Consider the following 24,020-nt stretch of genomic DNA (forward strand, 5'->3'; position numbering starts at 1 on the left):
AAAACTGACACAGAACACACGAGATGAAATCTGGTTCAGTACGAAAGCAAATCGAGGCACGTAGGAAATGCAATAGGAACACAGAGGAGACAGGGAACTGAAAGGACACGCAGAACGGAGCTTCTGAACACAGCCGATACAGTATTAATTAAACACGTAATTTCACTTCAGAAAAACAGCTGGTTTGAGGCCTGATCTGAAATGGAAGAAATGTTAACCCGCGCGATATTTAAGGGTTTTTGCGGGATGGTCTTCTGGGTAGTGATGACTTCCAGCAGACTGACAGGAGGTTTCCGACATTTTCAGGGCAGAAGCCTTCTCTGAGTCTTTGGTAACCAGGTATGAATCTAAATAGTATCACAATCAAGAATATCACACAATATTCCAAGATGATTTAGCAATTACGAATAAAATCACTTAATGAGTTTTCATTAAGATGAAGTTATTAACAGATTTCCCCTTCTCCTCCCTTCCTGAACCCAAATTGCTATTACAGAGTAATCCAGATGTTCTTACAGCGTCGTTAAACAGTTCATTCAACTATTACTGACATTTAAGCAATAAAAGAAACAAGCAGGCCTCTTAATGAACAGCAGTCACGGCAGTTTCTGAATAGATCGGGCTGGAATAGAAGGGAGTCTGTCTAGGGCGGGGCAGATGTAATAAATTTGTAGATAAACATCGGGCAGGGGCAGGATCAGGCAGAACTCTAAAATTTCTGCCCGTACAGACAGGGTTGTGGAGTCGGAATCATGGAGTCAGAAGCAATTTTAGGTGGAGTCGGAAAAAATGTACCGACTCAGACTTCGATAAAAAATCTGAAGAACAATTTCTATACCGGGTGAGCCGCCGGCAGCCTCACGCTTAGGGAGATTTAACGACGCTTTGACCTACATGATGTGAGAATAATGCTTTGTAACTTTTAGGAATACAAACTGTCTACAAAACAATCAATTTCTGCAATAACCATTAGACATATATTTAAATATAGGTTATAAATCTAAAACGTGGTGGTGATGAAATCTCTTTTGGTGCCATTTGCCATTTTAGTAGGTTTACCCTAATTAATGCATATTGAGCTTTTATGAAGGAGTCGGAGTCGGAGTCGGATATTTTAGTACCGACTTCATAGCCCCGGACACGACAATATAAGTACCGGGGTTTTCCGAATTTTCAAGGTATTTCGAAAGTCATATTTTCAAACGCATTTTTCTGCCGATCTGTAGGAATCTGAGTGACCATATTTATGTCAGTTTCAGGTCACACACAGGTCACCGTCATGTCATAGTCACGACAATATCAGTCCGATGGTTTTCAGAATAGAAGCTTTTAAAATTCTCGAGGTATTTCGAAAGTCATTTTTTCAAATGCATTTTTCTGCCGATCTGTAGGAATCTGAGTGACCATATTTATATCAGTTTGAAGTCACACACAGGTCACCGTCATGTCATAGTCACGACAATATCAGTCCGTGGGTTTTCAGAATAGAGGCTTTTAAAATTCTCGAGGTATTTCGAAAGTCATTTTTTCAAACGCATTTTTCTGCCGATCTGTAGGAATCTGAGTGACCATATTTATGTCAGTTTCAGGTCACACACAGGTCACCGGCATGTCATAGTCACGACAATATCAGTCCACCGGTTTTCCAAACAGACGCTTTTAAAGTTCTCAAGGTCATTCGAAGGTCATTTTTTCAAACGCATTTTTCTGCTGATCTGTTGGAATCCGAGTGACCATATTTATGTCAGTTTCAGATTACACATAAGTCACCGTCATGTCATAGTCACGACAATATCAGTCCGTGGGTTTTCAGAATAGAGGCTTCCAAAATTCTCGAGGTATTTCGAAAGTCATTTTTTCAAACGCATTTTTCTGCCGATCTGCAGGAATCTGAGTGACCATATTTATGTCCGTTTGAGGTCACACACAGGTCACCGTCATGTCATAGTCACGACAATATCAGTCCGCAGGTTTTCCGAAAAGACGCATTTAAAGTTCTCAAGGTCATTCGAAGGTCATTTTTTCAAACGCATTTTTCTGCCGATCTGTTGGAATCTGAGTGACCATATTTATGTCAGTTTCAGGTCACACACAGGTCACCGTCATTTCATAGTCACGACAATATCAGTCCGTAGGTTTTCAGAATAGAGGCTTTTAAAATTCTCGAGGTATTTCGAAAGTCATTTTTTCAAACGGATTTTTCTGCCGATCTGTAGGAATCTGAGTGACCATATTTATGTCAGTTTGAGGTCACACACAGGTCACCGTCATGTCATAGTCACGACAATATCAGTCCATGGGTTTTCAGAATAGAGGTTTTTAAAATTCTCGAGGTATTTCGAAAGTCATTTTTTCAAACGCATTTTTTTGCCGATCTGTAGGAATCTGAGTGACCATATTTATGTCAGTTTCAGGTCACACACAGGTCACCGTCATGTCATAGTCACGACAATAACAGTCCGTCGGTTTTCAGAATAGAGGCTTTTAAAATTCTCGAGGTATTTCGAAAGTCATATTTTCAAACGCATTTTTCTGCCGATCTGTAGGAATCTGAGTGACCATATTTATATCAGTTTGAAGTCACACACAGGTCACCGTCATGTCATAGTCACGACAATATCAGTCCGCAGGTTTTCAGAATAGAGGCTTTTAAAATTCACGAGGTATTTCGAAAGTCATTTTTTCAAACGCATTTTTCTGCCGATCTGTAGGAATCCGAGTGACCATATTTATGTCAGTTTCAGGTCACACACAGGTCACCGGCATGTCATAGTCACGACAATATCAGTCCACAGGTTTTCCGAACAGACGCTTTTAAAGTTCTCAAGGTCATTCGAAGGTCATTTTTTCAAACGCATTTTTCTGCCGATGTGTTGGAATCTGAGTGACCATATTTATGTCAGTTTCAGGTTACACATAAGTCACCGTCATCTCATAGTCACGACAATATCAGTCCGCGGGTTTTCAGAATAGAAGCTTTTAAAATTCTCGAGGTATTTCGAAAGTCATTTTTCAAACGCATTTTTCTGCCGATCTGTAGGAATCTGAGTGACCATATTTATGTCAGTTTCAGGTCACACACAGGTCACCGTCATGTCATAGTCACGACAATATCAGTCCGCAGGTTTTCCGAAAAGACGCTTTTAAAGTTCTCAAGGTCATTCGAAGGTCATTTTTTCAAACGCATTTTTCTGCCGATCTGTTGGAATCTGAGTGACCATATTTATGTCAGTTTCAGGTTACACACAGGTCACCGTCATGTCATAGTCACGACAATATCAGTCCGTGGGTTTTCAGAATAGAGGCTTTTAAAATTCTCGAGGTATTTCGAAAGTCATTTTTTCAAACGCATTTTTCTGCCGATCTGTAGGAATCTGGGTGACCATATTTATGTCAGTTTCAGGTCACACACAGGTCACCGTCATGTCATAGTCACGACAATATCAGTCCGCGGGTTTTCAGAATAGAAGCTTTTAAAATTCTCGAGGTATTTCGAAAGTCATTTTTTCAAATGCATTTTTCTGCCGATCTGTAGGGATCTGAGTGACCATATTTATGTCAGTTTCAGGTCACACACAGGTCACCGTCATGTCATAGTCACGACAATAACAGTCCGTGGGTTTTCAGAATAGAGGCTTTTAAAATTCTCGAGGTATTTCGAAAGTCATATTTTCAAACGCATATTTCTGCCGATCTGTAGGAATCTGAGTGACCATATTTATATCAGTTTGAGGTCACACACAGGTCACCGTCATGTCATAGTCACGACAATATCAGTCCGCAGGTTTTCCTAAAAGACGCTTTTAAAGTTCTCAAGGTCATTCGAAGGTCATTTTTTCAAAAGCATTTTTCTGCCGATCTGTTGGAATCTGAGTGACCATATTTATGTCAGTTTCAGGTCACACACAGGTCACCGTCATGTCATAGTCACGACAATATCAGTCCGTGGGTTTTCAGAATAGAGGCTTTCAAAATTCTCGAGGTATTTCGAAAGTCATTTTTTCAAACGCATTTTTCTGCCGATCTGTAGGAATCTGAGTGACCATATATATGTCAGTTTGAGGTCACACACAGGTCACCGTCATGTCATAGTCACGACAATAACAGTCCGTGGGTTTTCAGAATAGAGGCTTTTAAAATTCTCGAGGTATTTCGAAAGTCATATTTTCAAACGCATTTTTCTGCCGATCTGTAGGAATCTGAGTGACAATATTTATATCAGTTTGAGGTCACACACAGATCACCGTCATGTCATAGTCACGACAATATCAGTCCGCAGGTTTTCAGAATAGAGGCTTTTAAAATTCTCGAGGTATTTCGAAAGTCATTTTTTCAAACGCATTTTTCTGCCGATCTGTAGGAATCTGAGTGACCATATTTATGTCAGTTTCAGGTCACACACAGGTCACCGGCATGTCATAGTCACGACAATATCAGTCCACCGGTTTTCCGAACAGACGCTTTTAAAGTTCTCAAGGTCATTCGAAGGTCATTTTTTCAAACGCATTTTTCTGCTGATCTGTTGGAATCCGAGTGACCATATTTATGTCAGTTTCAGATTACACATAAGTCACCGTCATGTCATAGTCACGACAATATCAGTCCGTGGGTTTTCAGAATAGAGGCTTCCAAAATTCTCGAGGTATTTCGAAAGTCATTTTTTCAAACGCATTTTTCTGCCGATCTGCAGGAATCTGAGTGACCATATTTATGTCCGTTTGAGGTCACACACAGGTCACCGTCATGTCATAGTCACGACAATATCAGTCCGCAGGTTTTCCGAAAAGACGCATTTAAAGTTCTCAAGGTCATTCGAAGGTCATTTTTTCAAACGCATTTTTCTGCCGATCTGTTGGAATCTGAGTGACCATATTTATGTCAGTTTCAGGTCACACACAGGTCACCGTCATTTCATAGTCACGACAATATCAGTCCGTAGGTTTTCAGAATAGAGGCTTTTAAAATTCTCGAGGTATTTCGAAAGTCATTTTTTCAAACGGATTTTTCTGCCGATCTGTAGGAATCTGAGTGACCATATTTATGTCAGTTTGAGGTCACACACAGGTCACCGTCATGTCATAGTCACGACAATATCAGTCCATGGGTTTTCAGAATAGAGGTTTTTAAAATTCTCGAGGTATTTCGAAAGTCATTTTTTCAAACGCATTTTTTTGCCGATCTGTAGGAATCTGAATAACTATAATCTTGTCAGTTCCAGGTCATGGATAGTTCAATGTCACCTCGTGATCAAAAGAAGATAAGTCCAAGGTTTTGAGGAATAAAGGCCTTTAAAATTTCGAAGCTCAATTCAAGAACATTTTCTCTCAGGCTTATATCTACCTAACTTTATTAAACTGAGTGACCGTAATCATATTAGTATGAAGCCACTTATAGAAAAAAATCATTCATAAGCCAGACCAATTACATTCCAAAGATGGGGCTACTTGAGAAGGGTAGGTTTGGTTAGTCTAGGTTGGGTCAGTTTAGGTTGGGTTAGGTTAGGTTTGAGTGGAATGTGTTAGGATATGGTTTGGTCCTTTACGTTGCGTTGCGTGGTTAGGTTTGTATCGTTTTAGCTTTTGTTATTACGGGATAGGTAAGTTGTGGTCACGTATGTCCATGTCATTAAAGTTCAATGTCATTAGAAAACGAATTTTTCCCACACTTAATTCCGAAGAAATATCTTCGAGAACATGTATATCGTTGAGGTCGCGCACAAATCAAGGTCATGTCACAGACACGACCAGGGCTGTGGAGTCGGAAGCAATTTTAGGTTAAGTCGGAGTCGGTAAAAATGTACCGACTCAGACTTCGATAAAAAATCTGAAGAACAATTTCTATACCGGGTGAGCCGCCGGCAGCCTCACGCTTAGGGAGATTTAACGACGCGTTGAGCCACGTGGTGTGTGGCAATAAAGCTTTGTAACTTTTAGGAATACAAACTGTCTACAAAACAATCAATTTCTGCAATAACCATTAGACATATATTTAAATATAGGTTATAAATCTAAAACGTGGTGGTGATGAAATCTCTTATGGTGCCATTTACCATTTAAGTACGTTTACCCTTATTAATGCATTGTGAGCTTTTATGAAGGAGTCGGAGTCGGAGGTTTTGTATACCGAGTCCACAGTCCTTCGTGCAGACCTGCATTTTGGGTGGAGGCGAATGGCGAGTTTCCTTCACGTTCCGGCCGCTCAGCCCCCATGGAAGGGGGCCGTGGTACGCACTGTGGGCACAAAACCCGAGCAGACGCGGCGGCCCCCGGAGCAGTCGTCACTAAGACGACAAGAAAGCCATAATATTTGGTGAACGGCGCAAATTTCGAACGAGGTTAATTTTCCCCAACCTAACCTGTTTCTCAGGTCGAAATACGCTCTTCCGACGAATGCGATAACAGACTACAAGTTATTTCCTCTATCTGATCAAAACAGACGTCATAAGATCAATTCATGAATTTGTACTTCTGGATAGAAATGCTTTCTTAAGCAGATCGCCCTTTCAGATGAAGACCAGTTCGCCTAACTCATAGAAGGCCACGCAATCATCCCAAAATTCTGTTCATTTCCCTAATTAAACGAGTAGCAACTAAGGTCCTATTTCTTCCCCCTGGATCACCTTCTGTGTGAGTCTGACGTAGAAACGGGCGGGTCTTCAGACGAACAGGCTACAATTTCAGCGCAGTCGTCATCAGAAATGTAAATTATAAGTAATTTTTATATTGCCTTTCGCCGAAACGGGCTGGACGACCGTGGTTCGATTCCCGATAGCGGCATGGATTTCCCTTTTTCGCCACAACGTCCACACCAGCTATGGGGCCCACACAGCAAACTATCCAATGGGTACCCGGGGGGGGGGGGGCATTTACCCTCCGTACGTCTTCATGGCGTGGCGCTTAATTAAGCAGAGCCAGATCACCATATCACACACTTAACTCTACGACCCAAAAGACACCCATCCATTTTCATACTCCCCACCGTGATAACCTAAAATCCCGCTTGTTATAAAATAAGGGCTGTCTTATGGGATCATTCTCAAGGTAACAGTAGCAATAATTTTGAATTCTAATCTTGCTGCACGTGTGATGTCTTTTTCAAATCAAGATCACGCTATTTGCGACATACATTTACGAAACAACATTGAATGTGATAACAAAGTACAATTGATCTAGAAGAGGATAACTTTCCGATATTTAATGGACATCTGACGAAGAATTGCATTTAGAATTTACATTTAAATTTATATCGACTAAACACCTGAAGATGGTTCATTGAAAACCGAAACATGTCGTGAAAAAGATGATGCTCTAATTGTAAATCGAACATTTCGATAGACAGAGCATCATTTTAATATATTTTAAATATTGTAAATATTAAATGTTAATTATAATAATAATATTTTGATATTTAATAAAATATTTTATTGTGATTAGACGGTTAAAATTAAACAATTAAATCAAGAAAACAAAAAAAGGAATCCCACTGTATGTTTATTTACGCTGAGGAAGTAAACGCTCAAGGTAGTGAGCCTTCAGAATACAACCAGACCTTCTTACACTGCTAATGAGACATTAGAACCCAAGTCACCCACTGCAGCCGCGACGTGTCCTACACTTCCGCGTGGGTAACGAAATAAGACATCAATTTTGTTCGTTTCCGAAACAATCATCTTCGAAAAAAAAGAAAACAGTTTGATTTGCGCAATAATTTCAACAAACCGTCAAGGTAGCTTAGCTCCTTCTCTCATTCTTTAACTTTCTCCTCGGACTGGGAGCCCAGCCCCATGGAAAGTCGATGGCACGGCCTACTTTTTCTTACGGATGAGCAAACAGTTAAAAAGAAAGATGGATGGAAATCAAGGTCACACTCTCTATAACAGAGATATGGCTGCCTGCTGGCAACTAGTAAGAAGATGAGACGGCCACCTTGAACGTGAGAGGTTTGCGTTAGTGTCGTAGCAGGTGAAAATCTAAGTGAAATAAGAATTCACTTTTCATTGGCATCGTTTCGCTGTATGTGTCAATATGGACGAATACAGAATCAAATAACCTTACGTACAACACAAAACACTTATATCATAAACATGAGAAATATAGTACAATCTTAATCAGACAAGACGCATGCCAGAAGAAAGTTTTGGTAGAAGAATGTTAACAGAGACTGAGAAAGTGTTTCACAGAAATCGGCCCACACGGTCACACTAAATGTAAGCACTGGCGCCATATGGCTTCCAAGTCACTATGAAATCGTCCTTAAATGTTACTTAACACAGTTTCGGGAACGAAGACACGAAGTAACATTCCAACACGTTTTCGAAGAAAGGCCAAGATTTGTTGCAAGAACATGGCGTATTTAAATTTAGCGCGCGAAAATAGCACGGTCGCCAATTGACGTCAGACAAACAAGCGGGAAAAGCAGACGATATCAGTTTCTTACATCATATATTACGTTGTAAGTTTCGGAGATAAGTATTACATATATGTCGTTTACAAGTATTTTATCGAACATGAAATTTATTAACACCGCCTTATTCATTCATAACACTGAACAAATTTCGTTAAATCTGGACCACAACACGAAGATTCGTCTGCTAACTTCCACAATAAAACCTATTACGGGGCCACAAACTACTAAACAAAATGCAACAGAAAGTATATAGAATTATTACAGTGATAAATAAGGAATGTGCATATTTACATTATGTCACACCTTTTAGCGTTATTGTACAATGTTCACCGCCCTACAGTTTCTATATTCTTATCACAACCAGCTTGAAAATCTACAAATCGTTGTCGGCCATGTAACAAGCACAAGGCATATGGCACAGATATAAGTGAGAATGTTATCGTATTCTGGTGTAACGTTCGCAATATATAATCAAGAGTCGCTTGTTCTCGTTACAATCGTTTAAAATTCTGCAATACCAAAATATTAAAATTATTTAAAATAATCCAATATAGCAATAAGCGACACATGGATCTATAATCGTGTTGAACACGCCCCACTAACAGCTTCCATTAATAGTCGAAAGAAGCCGCGTTAGGCAAATAATTCAACAATATGATGATCTGTTTTGTTTCACTTTCAATGAGAGATAATCCGGGTCAACATACAATAATCACTTCACACTAACCTGGCAACTTTGTACGAGGGTCCTCGTGAATGGCTGGATACCAAACTGTTTGATTCTCACATAGGTTGATGTTCTTCTTCGAACCTGTATACTATGTCCAAGCTGACACCACTTCTCTACACGAGCACAAAGTCTGCCTGACCCTATGCACGCCATAGTCCAAACTGTTGTGAGACGATAGTCTCCCAACATAACCGCCTTTCGAGAGTGAAACTCCAGCACCCCCGATCGTCGTATTATTTTATTTATAGGCTTAGCCGGAGAGTACGTTCCATTGCTGCCAACACGGGCTATTTAAACGTTCAACTCCGCTACGATGTCTCCATACTACATCATGCACTTATGTCTCTTTCTTTCAGCAGCACAAACATAACTTACGAATTATGTTACATTTTATGACGTTTCGAAAAATCTGTAAATAAGCAAAATTTTTTTCCAAAAATATGGACTTTAATGTACAGAGTCATAGGCGTTGCGTAATATTATATCTCCATAAACAACACAAAATGTAGTATTCTTTGCAAGATAATATTTCCTTAACGTTGGCGGCATTGTTACTGGTATAAGAAATGGCTGCTTCGGTGGTATGGTGTTTAGGCCAAGCACTGAAGAAAATAGAAAATGTCTTTGCATTAGCAATTGGACGTCAGTTTCCACCACGTAAGTAATAATGTATATAACATTCTTTGTGAACAGAAACTATTATTAAATGTTCTTATATAGTTTTCAGTGTTACCTTAACCTTCATTGCAGATGGTCTGTGTATGGTGGTAGTACAGTCAGATGCCACAAACAAGACAATTCCAAAGTCATCTCTTTCTCCGGAGGAACTCTTTCGCCATGGATTCCTCTGGGCAGTACCGTACAAGAGACGTTCACTTGAAAAAAGGTTGAGTCGTAAGTTTGGATATCCGGAATATGTTTATAAATTATTACTTCCGAAAAGGAATCTCCTGGTTTGTAATACGTGTGGTCATCACCACGAAGCCGGTCATTTGTGCCGTAAGTACCCACTGGCAGTTTACTTTTTAACAGATTAAAAGGGAAAGATTCATTTGGTTAGTCTGGTGCTTATGTTGAGAATACTTTACTCTCCCTAATGTTTATTGATAAATATATATATGTGCATGACTGAGTAGAGCAATTCATCTTCAGGCACTGCTTATTTCTTCTTTATACAGTGTATCAACCACATTTATTACTGAGTAATATATTCTGTTGCAAATTTTATCAATCTCTTCTTCTGTTACAATATTGTTAATAATATAGTCTACAATGAAAATCTCACTTTTGCCATTTTGTATAGTATCTCATCATACAGCTTCATTACAATTACAACAACAAAAAAACAATGCTGATATTGGCTAAAATATGTGTGCATAGCAGGTTATCGATGTTGTTTCCTTGCAGCTCACTGTTACGCTAAAGTTCGATCAGAAACAGAAGCTATGCAGTCTGCTATTCAAGAAGAACTGGGATTAAGTCCTGTAGAACAAGAAGTGGTTGTTTTGTATGGTGGCGAGAAAGTAGAACAGCCTGCTGAATATTGGAAGGTAAATAAAGAATCTCAAGTTTATTTTTGAAAGTGCTGTCTTACATTATCGCAGCATGGATTTATGTTAAATTGATTAGGATACAGACTTTGCTGTGACCTGTCACATTATTAACCGGAGATGAGATACCCACTTAAGGTTGTATGCAGTGATGCCAACATAGAAGAAACTTTATTACTTACAAGGCAGTTTTTGAATGCACACAACACATTCCTTCTAGAGAAGCAGGGGTAGAGTGTATACTCTCATCGTGATGTATCATATCAAGTTATGTATAATTACTTCATCTTATTTACTTGCATACATACGTTTCTCAGAATCTGTTAATGCTTCGAGCCATGATATTAAAAAAATATATATTATGTAAGACGCTGCTAACTTCCCGAGGAACAGTCTTACCAAATACTTCCGTCACATTAGTATGCAATTTAATAATGTGAAAAGTGCATTTCACTTGCCAGGTAACAGGATTGCCGCTTACGTTTCTCCAACCCTCTGCCTTCATTTCTGCCATTTTTACTCTTTCTTTCTACCCTCATTAGCTGTTGTGCCATATTTTGATATAAATTATTCTTATGACACTTCACTCTACAAACTGTAACAGGATACTTCTTATGTGAGATTTGAACTCTGAAGAAGGAGGCAGTATGTTCCTCTGAAACATTGGTGTGTCTGTGTTCATACAAAGATCCAGAAAACTGATTTGTTCATTGGTTTATATTTCCATTGGTTAATTTAATTTTTGGTGCATGGAATTTTAATCATCTAAAATTGATTCTGCCATGGTATTATCTGCATCAAAAATTATTAAAATACCGCTTACACGAACTGTTTATTGCAATCAGGAAGAGAAACCCTCAGAATGAAATGCATATGAGGAAATTTGCCAGTTAAATAAGGAAAATGCCAAAGCATCATAAATAAATAAATAAATAATTTATTCTTGTCTCCCTCAGTGATCTAGTAGTAGCATGCTTGTCACCGGACCCAAGGTTCACAGGTTCAAACCCAGCTAAGGATGGATTTTTTAAGGGTGATAAAAATATGTGGCATTGACTAAATTTGAGCATGCAAGAGAGAACTGTAAAGTTTAAAATGAAGTCAAAGCTATGATTATGAAATAAAAATTCTTGTCAGAATGTCTCCAGAAATTTGTGTTTGAATTATTAGTGTCCAGTGACAGCCACTCAAAGGAAATATATTCCAACTTTCATCACTTGCAGAGGTTGAACAGCAGTTTTAGAAATAATTTTATACTTTTAGGTGCTAACAAGTGGATTAGGGATTCATTTAATGTTAGGTACAAAATTTGTAAAGTTGATCTTTCATGTAACACCTCATTCAGGTCAGAATTCATTATATAGGACGTAGCACACTTTTGGTTACATAAGAAAAAAGAGTACCCTGAAGTGGCAAAGTATTTAATGCCAGTCTACACAACATATTTATGTAAGCAGGTGTTTTCCAAGCTGTGTTATATAAAAATCAGATTACGGGAAACATACGAATGTGGATCGTGATGTATACTTAAATCTGTTTACTGTTGAATTTTAAATCGAGAGCATAATATCGACAAAGTAACGTCAACCATTGCAATAGCAAGTAATATTTTTATAGTACCGCCTTCCTGCATACTTGGTTACACAGGGTGGTCAGAATGTCAGAAATCTCATTCCTGACACATTCTAGCTGTCAAAAACAAAAGGAAATCGCATTCAGCAACGCATGCTTTCACGCTTTTCCTCGTTTTGATGCAACCGGGTGAAGAGTTTCTGCAGTCACTGGGTTATAAATCACAAATGCTTTTTCTGATTTCAGGGTAAACGTATCATTGAAATGAAAAAGGAAAGGCCATCATGGTTTAGTAAAAATTTGCTTGAGAAATCAACAGTTCAGCCTTCAAGTAGCAGTGATGTGAAACCGACAGAACTAGCGTAACCACAAGACCCAGCCTGTTCTACAGAATCGGTTCAACAGTGTGAATGCACACCAGTCACAGTCTTGAATTGATTAAAATGTTTACTTCAATCAGGTTTAGTTCAGTAAACAGATAGTGTGATCACTTTGTAAAGAGCTGCTAGTGACACTAAATATCTGTGAATTATCTGGAATGAATAGGATAGGATAAGTAATGCGGTAATAAAGAGACAGCATTGCCATTTATGTTAACCTGTGCACATGATAGTCTTATGAAAAGTAGACTGGTTCTCTGATGACTGTCATGTATGTTTTTGTTGGTGCCGTTTTACTATATAAACCATTCTGATGGGAGACTGAAATGTATTTAATGTAGAAGATTCTCTTTGATGTTAAGTGTCTGCTGTTAAATAAACGAATAAACATAAACGTCTAAATAAAATTTGACGTACCATAGTCTTTTGTTTTTATTTGTAGTGTTCTGTCTGATGACAGGTCCATATATTATGAACAGGATCCTTCCAACCTCTTCAGGTTGTCAGGGACCTGCTCATACCTATATACATTCTTGGCAGAGATGATCAGAAGTGGTTTGCCATTGCCTTCTTCTGTGTGTGAATGGAGTAATTGTTGGGATGCCACGGAGGAAAACTCCGTGTTGCCTAGACCACGGCCTTGCTCAACACAAGTTATAAATTTGAGCACCACCGGGAATTGAACCCGGGACCCCAGGCTTACAAGGCCAGCGTTCTAACCGCTAGACCACCGTGGCATACCCTCCAATAAATCACCATGGCAAAAATTACATAAATTACAGTGCCAATCGTCATCAGCAGCCATAAATACAATGTGGTGTCTCTATTAATCTGATAAGGAATGTAAGGTTGTCTCAAGATTTACGGCAATGAAAGACAAAACTTCCATTATCACAAATTAACTTTGTCATTGTCTCCACTTTTTTTGTTGGCTTTCATAATTTACAAATAGAAACAGTAAACTTAGCAAAATTATTGAAGTGATACGAGTGACATTTCAGTGAATCACAAAAAATCTATAGTAGTCTGTATAAAAATAAAGTAGCCTGCTGAACACCTATCACATCCTCCCCATGATCACTACTTCACACTCATGAGGATTTGCCATGCATGCTAGTCTTATTCTTCTTTCCCGTGTTATTCTAAGTTTATGAATTTCTTGGTCTTAAATCATGTTAGATTTACAAAACCCCTGCCTTTTTCATGTCTCCTCGGGGCTGTCCTATGGTTTCGGCTTTGTTTCCAAATTGTGTGTTCCAACAGAGAACTCAGAAATGAAGGCTAAGTGGGCCCTTCTCACTGTCCAGGTGTGGAGTGTGGACCATGTCATGTTATATACCTGCATTGTATCCCACAGGGGACCCAGGCAGCTTACACACCCTAACAGCCATGTGACTGTCTGTCATAAATTACAGGAACATAAACACTGAAATGTAAAACTCAAGATCATTATCTTATTAACAGTTCATTATGATGGATATAATTCCACAGACGTCAAAAAGTCCCATGACCTAATCAAAACACCAAAACCCCCAACTGATTATGTAATACCCGTAACATTCCATAAAGCCTATACTGGAAAGGAAGAAGAAGAAGACCACTAGATTGCCCTTACAATAGTTTATGGTAGATGTCGATAGGTAGTAGCACAGTATTTACGTCCTACGCCACGTAAAGTGCCAACTTTCAACATTCAGTTACCGACCTGAATGTTGTTGGTATCTGTGGGGTAGTTTGATACAAGATCACCATTTACCATTTTTATTTTCTGTGATCCAAGCATATACGGAATAGGTTAGGCAGGTTTTCAGTGTGCTGATTGTTAGTTCAGTTAATTGTGTAAGTAAGTGAAATTGCAGTTTCGTTTCCAAGCATCTACGGAATAGGCTGGGCAGGTGTTCAGTGCGCTGATTGTTAGTTCTGTTAACTGTGTAAGTAGGTGAAATTTCAGTTTCGTTTCATATGCCCCCCCCCCCCCACCCAATTGTAAGTGATTTGCATATTATGAATTTTTTCCAGGATAAGTTGAATATAGTTCTTGGTATTTGAAGCAAGGTAATTTACGGATTACAACGGCAGAACCACATAAAAAACGGTCTCGGAAGATGGCGGAGACGGAAGCCTTGAAAGTAAGTTTTTAACGTTAATACAGTTAGCAGGACATTGTTTTGTGCCTAACGGAAAGGGCAGTATTCGTACTGGCCATCGTATTTGGTTGGCAGCTTACCAACTACCCATCTTGAATGTGGATGGTACAGATTTTTAATCAAAGGAGTGGAAGTGTTCTGAAATTATCGATGTGCTACCCACCGTTAGCTATTTTTACCAGTTTGTAATTCAGCGTATAGTGTGTAATAGTGCGTAGCGGGAAACTTTAAAACCAAAATTAACATGGCAGTGCAAATCTGTGAAGCCTTCGGAATGATGTTCGCGGATGGTCGTAACTATGTTTACACGCGGCTTTTACTATAACCACACGAACAGTTTCGTTCGCTATAGTGTAAGTTCATGTTTTTTCTTAATTAACTGTATTTTTGAACAAAATTGGTAATGTTGAAAGGATTGTTTTGTATTTTCTGCCATAGCTGAGATTCGAACCATTGATGTTGAGATTACAAATCCAACCAGTTAGTTCGTCAACTAAGCAGAATTCATCTGGTTTCCAGTCCATACTTGGTAATGTATTATGATATGAATGTGTATGTCACACTGAAGAGAAACATTACTATTCCACTTAGAGAAACAAATCAGGAAAATATATTTGTTTACATGGGAATAACCCAATTATTCAGGTTGAAACCTCACCAGAAATTTTTCTCTTCAACAGAGCCCATCTAGTAATGATTTTGCACATTCCAGCCGCTGATACACTGTGCAAGGATGCCAAAGAATTCCCCAAAGTTTAAATGTAAAGTGTGCGTTGCCCCATACACAGACATATTTGTAGGAACCATACATTTTATATTATGAATCAAGCAGATCTAACAGTGCATGCTGCTTGTCTTGTTATGTTGATGTGTGACCTAAAGCATTTGCTCAGTTCTGTCTGTGCAGAACAAGACAAGCTTGTGAAGTAGAGGAATTGCAAATAAACCTTTAATCTTTTATTTGTGGTGAAAATTGAGGCTTATTTTAATGTATTATCCTAGTCATGGAATTCTTCATAGAACTTTTTGTTTCTTAAAAGAAAATCAACATAAACCAGCATCTGCACTTTCTTCTCTTCTCAGACATTCCACACTCAGTATAAATGTAGCACAACACTAACGTTGGTCCACAGCGAGCTGTTTGCTTCGCTTGATTCCTTCGGTGATAAGATTTGTATACTAGACTTTTGACAAAATATGGTCATGGAAATGTGACCAAGTGGACTTTCTTCAAGTGTACATAGATGTGTTGACAAAACAAATTGAGTATTCTCAATGTACCTTTCGATGAACAGTATTTTCACATTAGATTAATTAAAATATTAAAACCTTTTTTTCCTGTTGCTGTTGGTTATTTGTAACTACTGATACAAATTTACACCTCTTACACAGTAAAACTTTAAGGCAAAAGCATTTTTCTGAAATTCATATTGTGAGGTCCTAAGCAATAGTTTAGTTAATGTAAGTTTAGTACTGGTTTTAATTTCTGTGTATGTACTAATTTAATGTGTACACTTATGTGACACTTATCAAGTCTTTCACAGCATCTGTCCCACATACTCTGGAGAATACTTTGCCACTGCTAGGTTTGCTTCTGTCATGCACATGCACAATGGCACAATTTCAACCGTACATTCCAACTTCACATAATTACTGTGCTGACTCTGTATATGAGCAAAATTTCAGGTGAGGTTTTGACCTAACAAACTGAATCATTCCATTGTTAGTTTTGCAATGCTGTGTATAGAGGAAGGTGTATAAACCACGTTATCAGAACGGAGAACATACGATGCAATCCGATTGGTACTTTTACTCCCACCACCCTTCAAAGACTCTGCCTCGGAATTTTTCATTTTTGGCCTCTCTAATTAAGAAGACAGTTTGCAGAATTTGGAAATGTAGACAAAACCACTCATGAGACAAACACAATATTATATTGTGAATGTCAGAAGATAGCAAATTGCTGACCGCAGCTCGTCGGATTAGAATGGCGGGAACAACATATACGAACACCTCTTGACAGTCGAAGACAAATTAGGAGGCATCATTGCACCTTGCTTTCGGTTTGTGTGATTGTTACTTAGCAGGAGATAGCTTTCACTTATTAGTGGAGTTATGTGTAGATACGAATTTAATTCTGAATCACATTTATCCACATGTAAATTAAGTTTGTTAGTTTAGTTACTAGTGTCTTTGAACAGAATTTCATGTGCCTGTCATTGCTTTCAGTTTTATACTTGTACATGTGGTAATGGTTCACCATTGCTGATGTAGGGTTGGGAATCGTTTACTTCCAAAATGCCAGACATGAATTAGCAAGATTTAACGGGAATAGCCACTCACATTATAGAGCTCGTCTGCATAGTTGCACTTTATAAAATCACATTTTCTTTTGAACTTCCTTCAACTTCCTCACTAGGGTTAAAAGACCTTAAGTAGGGTATTTCATTGTTAAAACTCCTGCAGAGTTCAGTCAGCTATGTGGGAAGTATTTGGTGTTTTCCTGTTAATTTTATGTGATAGTTGTGATTTTCTTTAACGTAATGACCGTTTTGTGACGTGTTTCTTATGATCGAAAGCTCCTGATGTGACTCAGGTCACCAGTTTACAAAAGGTCCTCTGTATGTCACGTGGTGCCTGCTCCTTTATATTATTATTATTTTACCATTGCTAAGCAACATACACGAAATTAGCAAAGTTTTTTCCGAAAAAGTGTGTGGGAGTATGGTTTTAATTCGTCTGGCTCAGGATAGGGACTGGTGCTGGCCTATTGCGAATACGGTAATGAACCTTTGGGCTTGAAGATGGCTGTCTTCTGGGTTGTTGTGCCATGTACTCTGGTAGAAGTTTGCCAGCGTTTCAGGGGTCCCTGCTACCTCCATAATCGGGGTGATGAATAAGTTACTACTCATCACCCTAATGATGTAGGCAGCAAAGACCTCTGAAATGTTGGTAAGCTTCTAACAGAGTACATGGTGCAACAACCCAGAAGATGGCTGTCTTCAGACTCACTGCCATGAGAACTTAGATTGTACTAACCTTTGGGTTCCATAATAGGTGGGGTATTTCTTAACCATCTAAGTGTACTGTTGGCTTCTGAAAAAGGATTATGCTCCATCGACTTAGGTGGTTATTAGAAGGTGTGATGAGGTTTTTACAGCAGTGAGAATGGATTATAATCTTTTGGGTTATGATACTGTGTAGTCTTGTAGGTGGTTATCAACATTTCAGAGGAATGTAAGATCCCCATCTGTAGGGTTGTATGTTGTTCATCATACCTAGTCATTATTATTTTACCTGCTGGTAATTTTGGAAACTAACACACTTCATGTCCAACTGTCCCTCTATTTGCAGAATTGTAACTGTCTTTCATTTTGTGGTTATTAGATGAGCAGTTTTAAGCGACCATCATCTTCTGTGAATGTTGTAGTCCACTCTAGCTTAACCTTCTGAGTGTAAAAGACACTGTATTATCCATGTTGTGTTGGAAACCTTTTAATCGGTGATTCTCGTCTTAAAGCACATTTCGCTAAAGGAAACCCGGTCTAGACATTGTGGCCCTGGCCCCCTGGAAACTGAACTGTTTGGCCACTAATTTGAATTTGATGTCATTTATGTATTTGGGAGAGTTTGCTGTGATCCATTGAGAATGTATAAATCTATAATGAAGTCGTTAAGGAGAGTTACATTGGTTGATGCATGATCACAAGCCACAGTACAGCACACGTGTACAACAAAGGCTATTCGGTTAAAATTGCAAGAAATGTGACACAGCGCACCGTGTCAAAACACCTGCATGCGTACAGTTGAGATTTAGCTAACATAGCTTGGAAGTTTGTCTCTATGAGTAATGGGTGTTACTAGAGACATCACTTTCTTCTGGCAGTCACTGAAGACTTGATTTTATTCTTAGTGAGTTTCTGCTGTCAGCGCACTCTTTGATTGAGGTCTGATTGCATCGGTAACAGACGCAGTTTCATGCCTCTTTTTGTTCAGCGTTAAAATGTGGTGTACTGAGTAAATGTGAAGTCAAAATAAGACTTTTTTTGTTTGATTGTAATTTTAAAGAATAAAAGAAACACTCAGGAACTTATACATTTGTGATCGTTCTGACGTAGACCCCACATAGGTACCCTTCCCCATGACCACACCTGAAGGTGAGGGCAGGTCCAGCCCTTGAAACGTTGCGCAATTTCATAACATAACACAGTGGATAAGGTTCAAAAACCCAATATATGTTGTATTACACTATCATCAGATCTATTTAAAATAGATTAATAACACTATTCTATCCAAAGAGTGGCCTTAGGTCTTTTTAACCCTCCTGGTTGGCACTCTTAAAAAAAAAAATTTAAACTAGTCGCAGTGCTAGTTTTTTGTTATGTGTAATGTTTTATTGGTAGCAGTGTATACAAATGTTTCGGCAAGCTTAGAAGAGCAGAATCTGTTCATTGAACATGTATTACTATGGGAATCTCATTACAGTAATGTTGGAGAATGTTCATTAGCAAGTAATATTCTTAAAATTACATTGTGTAAGATACAAGCCTGCATTACTGAAATTGAAAAATGGCATTTGTAACATTCTAAACTTCCAGACAAGCTGATGTTCATGTTTAATTTAAAAAATGTATGCATACCAACATTGGCATTATATGAAATGGAATAATTGGAATTGGTGGTGTATGATATTTGATTTAACTTTTAATATATAATACATCTGAGTAATAGGGCAAACATAAAAAAAACAGGTATTTGTGAAAAAATCAATTTCCATGTAGTCGGGGCTTTGTCCGTAATGGCATTGGGAGTATCTGGAATGTTTTAAGAATTTTCAAAAATTAGTGGAACCTGTACTTTTTTCTTCACATAAATTTAAATAACTAATTTTTGAATTAATAATCATGAAAAATATTTTTTTGTAGGAGTGGAAATTTTGCGAAACCATAGAAACATAATACTTTAATACCTGATTGAGGCATGATCCCATTATTAGTGCTATTTTATTTCTGAACATTGTCCGTAATTCTTCAGTTCAGAGTAGAATATGTTCTGAAAACTGGATCAATCTTCATGCTCAGGTGAAAAGATACTCATTTGGGTTTGTTGTGTTGTTTTTCAAATCGTAGATGATGGACAAAGTTTAGTAATATTGTTTGTAAGTTTCCATTATCAAAACCCTTTGGAAATCATATTTTCCCATTTCAAGTGGGTCCCTTGACAACAGAGCGTGGCACGACAAAGGCTACCGATGAGTGGTGCTCCAGATATGGCAGATGGACAATAGTCTAACAACTTGTCGCTGTTACAAACAATAATGTTACAAAATGTTGGATATGAATTGGTATTTTGGACCAGTGTAAACCAGGGGTGATTAACTTGTGGCACATGAGCTGTATGTGGCCCCTTTAACATATCAGTAAGTAACTTGTGACTTTCAAGGGTAGAGCAAATTGGGGCGAGTGCCCCAGGTTCTGCAGCTCATTATTATAGTATCTGTTTAATTTTGTGGTTTAAGTCATTTTGGATTTGCTGAATGGTAAGTTCATTATTTGGTAGAACATTGGTACAGCTCAGTCACTAAGTCAGGTGGCTAATATGTGTCATTGTTTTGGTAAGATACGGCCAGTTACCCGAAAGGAGTGTGTGACTGCTCATAGCAGTTGACAGATATTATTAATTATTCTATGTGTACCACCTAGTTTGGGGAGGGAGAATTTGCATATTGGTTCTCTGATGTAATTACAGTGCTTGGTGGTGACACTAATCTTCAAGTTTTGCACCAGAACGCGTATGAGATTGACGTCATTCTGACATTTGAGTTACACTGTGTTCCTCAAGTGTCATTCAGCCCACATCAGTGAGATGTTCGTGTTGTATTTATTACATAATTGATTTTATGCCTACGGTAAAGTTTAATGCTGACTGTAGTAGATGTCATGGATTTTGCATTGTGCGTTATTAACGTGATTGAATTTTAGTCTAGTTTGCTTTTGGATAGAATTTTGACTTTTTCTTGTGAGACAGTAATGTCGTTATTTGAGAAGTTCATACAAGTTCTGTTCTTTGGCATGTAGTTTTCTAAGTGGTGAATACATTTTTACAGTATTAGTTGCTTTGAAGAATACAAAAACTGTGTTGGTGCTCTAGGAGAGAGAGTGGCTACTTTTATTAGGGGGCTTTAGTCTCGACAAAATGTTTAAAGAAGCAATCGGTGTTAGTTCCTCAGTTTTGTGGGCTAGTTGTCATGTTACTCACTCATTGGCTAAAGAAAACTTGCCTCTTTCTGGTGGAGAGTTTGTAAGAAAATAGTTGTAACACGTAATGCAAGAGATTTGTTTTCAAAAAGAAACTTTTTAATACTTTAAATTTGACTCATGCAACACTGATGTGACGAGTCGAAGGAATTAGTACCACTGACTTACTTAATAAACTGGGAAATAAAGTAAAATAATTAGAATGCTTTCTTTTCATACTCGATGAGAATAATTAAACAAGTAATACTGCTCAGCTATTAAATCATCATTGGTGGCATAACAGAATTTTTTTGAGTGATCGAACAACTGGCTAGTTTGCGTTTTCATGGCGCAACAGCAGAAGATTCGTTTTTGGGTGTGTGCGGAGCCATGAAGGAAAGTCCCAAAGTGGAAGTGATGCAGGCGTACAGTCGGCATCATAATTCCTGTTATTTGTAATCTCCTTTAAGGTCAACAGAAATGTATTTCTCATTTGAAGATGGCTGTCTTCTGGGACATTGTGCTGTGTAGTGTGGTAGAAGTTTACTGATGTTTCAGAGGTGTTTGCTGCTTCTATCATCAGGCCCTCCCAGATGATACGTATCGTTAAAAACTCTCTCTCCGTTGAAGTCAGTAATTGCAATTTGAATTGATTGAATGTCAGCATGATTAAATTTTATGTATATTGTCTCATTACTCTGAGTTATGTAAGTTAGCATAAAGTTTGGCAGTTGTATTTTGTAGTACATACACGTGTTAATGGGCTTTTTCACGTATGAAATGAAGGAAATCAAGTTACTTCTGCCATGGAGAAAGCAGCAAAGAAATTCTGCACTGCAGCTACATGAAGATCTTCGTGATAACTTAGGCTCACGAATCTTTTACAGTTCTTTTACTGTGAACTCGATCTAAAACAATACGCTTCTTTAAGTGTAGTAAAACATAATAAATCAAGTGGTGTGTAATCCAAGTTATGGAATAGTGGACTGTAGTTGTTGTCCAACCCATAATTGGTCACTATACTGACTGAGCTACCCAGCTCTTATATATATGTACACCCAGATATGTTGATTTCTGACAAAAAAATTATATTTCTGGCTTTTTAAATAATGTGTATATTTACATATGTGTAAAAAAAATTGCTTGCCACACCCTAAAACTGCCTACGTTCGTTGATCTACTTGTAAAATAAAAATCACAGAAATTGATGATGGTGTGGTTGGCACTTAATTCAGTTTTGTTTATTTTGGTATGGAATGATCCTTGTGATTGTGGCTACTGGCAGCTTTTTTTATGTTTCATCCTGTTGTGTGTGGTTTCAAAAAATAATAGTTACTGGTGCATTAGTGTAACTATAATTGTTAATTAAAATCAAAAGTTTCGATATTTTTTTGTCTTTATGTGGCCATCAACTGAGAAAGATTTGGATGTTCCACATTAAGTAATTCAGTAGTATACTGCTGTAAAGAGTCTAGAAAGAAGAAAGTAAGGAATCATAAATGTGAAAGTTATATTTAAAAACTTACAAATCACTGTTATTCTGCACTTTAAATTTTGCTGATATAATTTTATATATATTCTGCTGTTTCTTTGTGGGCAAATTCTGCAAAGAAGGCATTTGTGGGTTAATTTGATAACAGGGTACTCCACCAAATGATCAAGGTCTGTTATTTGACAGAAAAGAAAGTTGCTCTCAGCAATACATTTTCCTTGGGGAAGAAATGTCCCTACAGTATATTTCCTATGGAAACGGTCATCAGTAGGTTTATTTTAGAGGTAGAAGTGACTTTTTCCACTTATAATAGATCACATATTTTCAAGGATCATAGAGCTTTAGGAATTCCTCATTCAGAGAGGCGGTAACCTGTTTTTTTTCATATATTCTGTGTGTACAGGAAATTAACTGTTCGTACCTAACACGTACGATACATTAATAAATTCACTCTTTCTCCTTGCCTTTGGTTTGCAGAATACTCAGTGAAAGTAGTCATTATGTCTGTATATGTACACCTCTGTGCTGTGTTGTTACTGTGTATTTTTTTTTTAGATAAAGCACATACATTTTTCAAGTGACTGTACACTTAATTCATAGTTGGCTTTGCATGTCACAGTATTGAAATTGATCAATACAGGGATGTTTCTGATGGTTAGGTAGTGGACAGAACCATTGTGCTTTGAAACTAAAGTTACCTGGTCGAAGAACACGTGCAAGTGTACATCACAGTTACAAAAATACTTTTAAATGTTTATTGCTGTGTGTAATGCACCTGCATAATTCATTGTTTGAGATAGTAGAGCATAGCTTCGTAGTGCCACAGAAGACAGGGTTTGGGAAGGTACTACGCTAAAATATAGGAATGTTATTTATTCTGTTCTTGATATGCAGTGTGTGATCATCTGTGGCATTTATTTTTCCTTATAGCATTAAGTCATGACATCACGTGTTCTGCGTGTTCATTGCAAAAGATGGAGTTTATGCTGAGGTTAGTTAACAGGCTAATTTGTGAAATGTGTGGGGTGATTACTGTTGTGTTACATTCCTTCTGCCTTATAAAATATATCTTTAAGACGAGTGATATTTGGAAGATCCATAAATATCTCTTTTAAGTGAATGAAATTTTATTATGGAATTATATTTGTAACAAGGTTTCTGTGAGAAAGTATATGTTAATCTTTTTTTAGTTGAGTTTACAATTTATTTTAAAGATTTTTTAGAGATTCATACACATCTCACATTTATTAACATTTGAAACAAAGCAGAAACCTTTGCCTGAAGTAGCGATTACAGAAACAGGCTACCAACTTTTTGTGAGAACATTTAATTTTCCCGACAAGTTCTTTTCTTCGTCACCGGTATTTTCAGTTTTGAGTAAAAGGTTTTTATGTGACGTCATGTATAGGTGTAGCTTCTCTTCTCACTTCCCTCCCTTATATTGTCACACAAGTGGATAATGTAGCATGATTCCATTCAGCTCCAATACATACATTTCTGGAACAAC

General features: G+C 37.8%; 3 protein-coding genes across 9 annotated transcripts in view; 2 read left to right on the top strand and 1 right to left on the bottom strand.

The window, feature by feature from the left end:
* qless (decaprenyl diphosphate synthase subunit 1 qless) overlaps nt 1–9,378 on the bottom strand; it is a 77,059-nt gene extending 67,681 nt beyond the window's left edge. For both annotated transcript variants that reach the window (XR_015534623.1, XM_087346822.1), the window contains exon 1: nt 9,134–9,378. Coding sequence is in view for 1 of the 2 variants with exons in the window: in XM_087346822.1 (XP_087202948.1) it covers nt 9,134–9,325 (192 nt within the window). In the remaining variant the exon portion in view is untranslated. The remainder of the gene's footprint in view (nt 1–9,133) is intronic.
* Nucleotides 9,379–9,649: 271 nt separating this feature from the next.
* Nucleotides 9,650–13,059, top strand: mRpL32 (mitochondrial ribosomal protein L32). The gene is made up of 4 exons (XM_022073100.2): nt 9,650–9,793; nt 9,887–10,135; nt 10,544–10,686; nt 12,505–13,059. The coding sequence occupies exons 1-4, from the start codon at nt 9,703–9,705 to the stop codon at nt 12,622–12,624; spliced, it is 603 nt and encodes a 200-aa protein (XP_021928792.1). The 5' UTR covers nt 9,650–9,702; the 3' UTR covers nt 12,625–13,059.
* Nucleotides 13,060–14,321: 1,262 nt separating this feature from the next.
* Su(var)2-10 (E3 SUMO-protein ligase Su(var)2-10) overlaps nt 14,322–24,020 on the top strand; it is a 29,500-nt gene continuing 19,801 nt past the window's right edge. For 2 of the 6 annotated variants that reach the window (XM_022073133.2, XM_022073135.2), the window contains exons 1-2: nt 14,658–14,767; nt 15,224–15,314. Coding sequence is in view for 2 of the 6 variants with exons in the window: in XM_022073131.2 (XP_021928823.1) it covers nt 15,073–15,138 (66 nt within the window). In the remaining 4 variants the exon portion in view is untranslated. Of the gene's footprint in view, nt 14,570–14,657; nt 14,768–14,874; nt 15,139–15,223; nt 15,315–24,020 lie in introns of those variants that run through there. The other 4 variants (XM_022073132.2, XM_087346826.1, XM_022073131.2 and 1 more) reach the window with 4 other exon arrangements.

The sequence above is a fragment of the Zootermopsis nevadensis genome, unplaced genomic scaffold (assembly GCF_977971745.1).
Source record: "Zootermopsis nevadensis isolate Lab colony 2312 unplaced genomic scaffold, Znev_1.0 Znev_ptg000010l, whole genome shotgun sequence".
Taxonomy (NCBI): domain Eukaryota; kingdom Metazoa; phylum Arthropoda; class Insecta; order Blattodea; family Termopsidae; genus Zootermopsis; species Zootermopsis nevadensis.